Source organism: Dichomitus squalens, assembly GCF_000275845.1.
Source record: "Dichomitus squalens LYAD-421 SS1 unplaced genomic scaffold DICSQscaffold_12, whole genome shotgun sequence".
Taxonomy (NCBI): Eukaryota; Fungi; Basidiomycota; class Agaricomycetes; order Polyporales; family Polyporaceae; genus Dichomitus; species Dichomitus squalens.
This window is the reverse complement of record NW_006766894.1, coordinates 795,254-801,253: the sequence shown is the minus strand read 5'-3', so window position 1 is coordinate 801,253 and position 6,000 is coordinate 795,254. Positions and strand designations below refer to the sequence as shown.

General features: G+C 56.3%; 1 protein-coding gene across 1 annotated transcript; it reads left to right on the top strand.

Moving 5' to 3' along the window:
- Positions 1 to 2,971: 2,971 nt before the first annotated feature.
- Positions 2,972 to 5,618, top strand: DICSQDRAFT_180555 (UDP-glucose dehydrogenase; the record flags this gene model as incomplete). The annotated part of the gene is made up of 7 exons (XM_007365519.1): positions 2,972 to 3,005; positions 3,080 to 3,097; positions 3,196 to 3,475; positions 3,648 to 3,938; positions 4,306 to 4,681; positions 4,909 to 5,292; positions 5,367 to 5,618. 7 exons carry the CDS (start codon positions 2,972 to 2,974, stop codon positions 5,397 to 5,399), a joined length of 1,416 nt encoding a protein of 471 aa, XP_007365581.1. The 3' UTR covers positions 5,400 to 5,618.
- Between the last annotated feature and the right edge of the window lie 382 nt (positions 5,619 to 6,000).

Here is a 6,000-nt window from a genome sequence, read left to right as displayed (position 1 = left end):
GTAGTCAGGGGGGTGAGGGAATAGCGAGTGCGGGAGGAAGCTGCACGCTCACAATATTATCTGTCCGGTAGAAGAGTCGAAAAATGCTTCAGTCCGAATAGTTTCTACCGCTGACGGAGTTGAAGTATTTGATACTTCCAACCTCTGTTGTCTCCAGCTCACATTATCTGACACCTTCCGCTCACTCTCCCCTCGAAAAATGCTCCTTCAATTCTATACAATTTCTACCTAGGCATACACAAATAGTCGGGCCATCCATAGCTGCTGGTCCCAATCAACGTGATTAGTGCGACCCCACAAGCGCTCGGTCGCCTAGATCACGCGTTGACCTTTGACCAACCGTCATGACCAGTCAAGCTAGTCAAAATCGGTCATGGCTTTGGTCATGACCGCGGTCAAAACAACGCTGCGCCTGCGAGCAACCAAGAGGGTCTAGTACGCGTTGAGGCCCAGTCCTTGTGGCGACAGGGGCGTTTGATGCTCATCCCTAGCTCGTACAATATCAGGGCTCAATCAGTTGAGACGGTAGAGGGTATATGAAACGTGTATCCCTCACCCCTGATATTCTTTCAATTTATTGGACGTCATGCATCATGCGTTGTGTTGATGGGAAGAAAGGACAGACGAATGACACCGAAACAGACAAACAAGACTGCTTATTTTGTGCACAAACGCCCATCCAGCCCGCCGCCAACCGTCCCCCAGCGGTAAGTAGGTGTTTGTTTGACCCTCCTGTCTGTATCGATGATTTGCCTGTGATTTGGGATGAAAGCAGGAGTACATGAAAGATAGGACATAAGCTCAGCCCCATGGCTCCGAGTTCGTCCAAGGTAGATACAGCGCTCCCATCCGGACGCGGATCAGTCCGCCCCCCTGAGCCATCGGAATGCCACTATTCAGTCACCTTTCTTTCTTTGACTATCGAGCCAGGCTAAGTATTTTGTTGAATTGGACAGTCTCGTAGGAACATGGCCCGTTTTTGAATGTGCTGAGTCAGCAAGCAGTATATGCACCTCCCGCTGTGTGCCACTTGTTCCTCATGCGTTTGCAGAGCTCAGCCAAATGCAATATATGTACTGTGTCACCGCTCTTCCGGCTCCCTCGCAAACCTCACCAGCTATGCGTAGTGTGGGATGACAGAGCTCGATCATGCGAATATGTGAACTTGTATGTCGCGGTTTCTTCGTTCTCGACCTCGCCGCTAAGTTCCTGGTGGACTACCTGAATTCCTCACACCCACGCATCCGCGAGCGGCGAGCTTACAGCCCTACGTTTCTATCTCGTCTGCCTGCGCTCCTGGTGCTACCACATATCCGGCACGCAGCCCACCTGGTCGTCGTATTCTCTCCAGCTCTAGATGTCCCGATTTACCGTGCGCATCCTCGTTTGAGTCTCTGAGTCAGACGTCTCTTACAGACCGGGCACACTCGTCAGGTATGCCGCCCCTCTTCAATCGCATCGTATGCCAGGTGATGTCGAGACAGGATATTCAGCTATTCCGCAAGACCTGGGCGGCCGTCTGAAGCGCGAATTTCATTTCCGCCTCCTTTACCCCGAACACAAGAATACCCATGCGGAACGGATCCAGGTCAAACGTGCGCTGTCACTATCAAGAGCGACAAGCCATCCTTCTTCGAGTCATCCTAGGCTTGTTCTGGTGCTAAAGGAATCAAGCTCGGCGCTGGACGCTCATAAGCGAGGCACGTAACGCGAGCTCTCCTGTGGCCGGTGTGGGAGGGACAGGTTGCTCGAAAAACTCCGTAACCTCCTAGCCTCCGACCAGTGGAGCACACACATATCCACTCATCGTTGTCACCAAACGTCTGCAAAACCACACTGTGGACAACTGTGCCGCAGGCGCATGCCGTCGAGGCCGTCCCCGCGTTCTAGGCTGTACCTAGGTGCTCCCTGCTTTACTCGCTTCATCTGGACTTTCGCTGGACGCCGGCTATTAGCCATAGCTCCTGTCTACCTCCGACGTGTTTGGCGCCACACGCCAGAGGCCCTGTGGTCGGGCTTACAGTCTTGAGCACCGCGTTATGCTGGACCTTTGGGACGCACACGTCACTTATCTTGCAGCGTGCGGTACCCTGCCGTCGTTGCCGAGTGGTACGTGTAAACCACGCTTCCTTGGCTGACGTACAGCTCGGTACAGTACGAGAGGCATGTCGAATGCGCCAGCTATTCCCGGGCTTGAAGTCCTCGCCATGAGTAAGTTTACTCACCGAGCCTGTCATATTCTTTACGCCAGAGCTTAGCTGATTGTATTGGCCCCGATAGAACGTCCCGACGTGAAGTAGTCATCTATCTCAGGCTCGTAAGGAGAGAAGCGATGCTTTTGCTTCGCTGACCACCGGTGCTCGGAGGCTTCGTCCATTTAGCCCAGCATCGTCATCCTTCTACTCAGACTTGTGTTCTTTATCGCGTTGAGTACCTAGCAGAATCATCAAAGGCTTCCTTTTCGACCTATCGAACAGTTCGTGCTTTGATCCGCGTGTGTACTTCCCTTCCGCTTCTTCGCGCGCATCGGCACTGTAACTGTAACGCGATGAATGTTTCAAAAGATAGCTCCCTTGCGGTTTTCGAATATATTATCACTGCTGCGGCTGTTGAGGGGCTTGATAGTTGTCAGCTTGAACTTCGTCCAGACTGATGCTGAAGTGCTTCTCTTGATGACCGCATCGATAACCTAACGATTTGTAGCGTACTGTGCCATGCAATGTGTGTTACGCCTGGCCCACTCTCGAGCCCGGGATCGAAATTATGTGATACGAAGATATCCTTCATGCCGCAAGGCGATGTAGCCCCGAAAAATACAGGGAATGTGCCGGCACGGGGGCTTGGCGTTGCAGCGCCGTCGCCGCGATCGCGCTGGCACATAAAGCCAGCCGCTGCTTTGGTGGGCATCGCACATCGTCTCCTGCCACCTCAACTGTAACCCCCTCCATATCCACTCCATCTACCGTCCGCCATGGCCCCCGTCAAGGTCTCCAAAATCTGCTGCAGTACGTCGCGCCTCAGACAGCGTGGGATACGTGTGGTCGTCAGTGTGCTCACGAGATCCGTTTGTGATTCGCAGTCGGTGCGGGATACGTCGGTGAGTCCGCTCGGAGTCTATCGCCTTCGGGGTGTATGCAACAAGGTTCTGGTTCTGACATGGACATCGCGACTGCCGCCTCTGCCTCTGCCGCGCAGGTGGCCCGACGTGTGCCGTCGTCGCACTCAGGTGCCCGCACATTCAGGTTACGATTGTCGACCTCAACAAGGCCCGGATCGACGCGTGGAACAGCCCCAACTTTGAGCTGCCGATCTACGAGCCCGGGCTGGAGGAGGTCGTCCGCCAGGCCCGCGGCCGCAACTTGTTCTTCTCGACGGACGTCGATAAGGCCATCCGGGAGGCGGACCTGATCTTCGTCTCGGTCAACACTCCCACCAAGAAGTCTGGAGTGGGAGCGGGCTTCGCCGCTGATCTCAAGTGCGTCTCATTATGGCGTTTTCTTGCCTGCGTTGATACTTACGGTCCGTTTGCTTCTTCCCTATTCATCGCTGCATCTGCTCCAACGCACCTCCACTCAACAATCGACACCTCCCCATTCCTCGCGGTGACCCTATCGCGCATCCCCACCCGCCTCACCGCCGTTTACCAGCTATGTCGAGTCCGCCACGCGCCGCATCGCAGCCGTTGCGACGACAAACAAGATCGTCGTCGAGAAGTCGACTGTGCCCTGCCGGACGGCCGAGTCGATGCGTACCATCCTCGAGGCCAACTCCAAGCCCGGCACGCGCTTCGACATCCTCTCCAACCCCGAGTTCCTCGCCGAGGGCACCGCCATCGCCGACCTCTTCAAGCCCGACCGTGTCTTGATCGGCTCGCTTCAGACGCAGGAGGGCAAGGACGCGTGTCAGTCGCTCGCGGAGGTATATGCCAACTGGGTGCCGTGAGTGTCTCCGCTTTATGTCCTTATCGATCCAAGGAGACGCCCCTTCTGTGTCGTTCATACCTGCAAGGCCTGCGCGTGTGGTACAGCAGGGGTATCCGCTGTCGATGTCGACATGCTCAGTGCTTCTCATCGTGCGTGGTCTGTTTAAACATGACAGCTCCCCTGTATAAGATCTGGCGTGCCAACACGCTGTCTCGCGTGGTGCTCTACCGCCCAGATTATGAGCGTAGCGCGTCGACCACGGCGTGTAGATGCCCGAGGTCACATTGAATGTTCCCTCGGTCCCGATGCAGAGCCCTGTTTTTCACACATTATTGGCGCTTTCACCTCCACGTACCTGATGCTGACTGTCCTCCACCCTCAGGCGCGAGCGTATTCTCACCGTCGGCCTCTGGTCCTCCGAGCTCTCGAAGCTCGCCGCGAACGCTATGCTCGCGCAGCGCATCTCGTCCGTCAACGCGCTTTCTGCGATCTGCGAGGCGACGGGCGCGAACATCGATGAGGTCGCGCACGCCGTGGGCTTCGACTCGCGCATCGGGCCCAAATTCCTCCGGGCCTCAGTCGGCTTCGGAGGGTCCTGCTTCCAGAAGGACATCCTGAACTTGGTGTATCTGAGCGAGAGCCTGCACCTGCCGCAGGTCGCGGAGTACTGGCGCCAGGTGGTGGAGATGAACGAATACCAGAAGAGGAGGTTCTCGAAGACGGTAGTGGACACGCTGTTCAACACTATTACTGGCAAGGTGTGTTTTGGGTTCCTGTATTGCTGTGTGCCTGCGCTGCGTAGTGGCGCCGCAGACGGTGTTGATGGGTGCTGCGAAGTATGCCTATACATCCAATCTGTGGGGGGCAGAGAGCATTGCGTACGGATCGACACATGCTCGATATCGCAGCTATGCGCAGCGCCGGCGTGCAGCTTTCCGCATTACTGGGATGACTGAGACTGAACGCATTTCTCTCACTCATACAGCACATCGCCGTCCTCGGCTTCGCGTTCAAGGCCGACACTGGCGACACGCGCGAGTCGGCGTCCATCTCGCTCATCCGGGACTTCCTGCAGGAGAAGGCGTACGTGACGATCTACGACCCGAAGGTGGAGGAGGCGCAGATTTGGCTGGACCTGTCCGAGGCGCTGCCGACATGGCCGCTGGAGACGATCAAGAAGCACGTGAGCATCGTGCACAGCGCGCTGGAGGCGTGCACGCAGAAGGAGGCGATTGTGATCGCGACGGAGTGGAAGGAGTTCAAGGAGATTGACTGGCAGGCGGTGTACGACGGGATGTCGAAGCCTGCATTCGTGTTCGACGGGCGGATGATCTTGAACGCGGACGAGCTGCAGAAGATTGGGTTCACGGTGAGTGTCTGGCCTTCGCATCTGCGCGCGCGTCGGTCGGGAACGACGCTCATGATCTTGTGTTACACTTGCAGGTCAAGGTTATTGGTCGTGGCGACCGCCTTTGAAATGCCCTCCTCCTATAGATGATACTCGGCTGTCTTTCTGTTGGCTGGGTGAGACTAGAAGTGCGATATGAAATGGACGATGACATTTGACGGTTGGCCGCTACTGTACCATTGCCTCCGTGATACCACACATCAATAATCAGACTGAGACGGAGGCCATGTATGCCGTTACTACTGTGTTTGCAATGTATGCGAGTGCCTGAGAGGTTGCCGCACGACGAGGATATAAGGCGGGTCTGCCGACATCGGAAGCGTTCTTGAAGTTTCGTCCCCCATTCCGCCGTCGACTGTCGCAGAGAAGCGGCCGCCGTGGGACCCGTTCTGCTCCGTCGCGTCGTTACTTAACTTACCCTGTTTTGACTTCGGACGCGTTCTTTTAATCAGTCAGCCGCCCGGCAATTAGTCTTAAATTATTCAGCCGGCGTGGGTTGCAGCTCCGCGCCGATCGACACGCGCGCCCTATTTACCGCTCGCGACCGAGCCCTCTCTCCTTCGGACTCTCTTCTCGCTGTCCCCTTTCCTTCGTCCTACACCCTACACGCCGTCGTCGAGCGAGCCGGCCATGCCTTCCAGGCCGTCCCCCATCGCCTTCAGCTCGGCG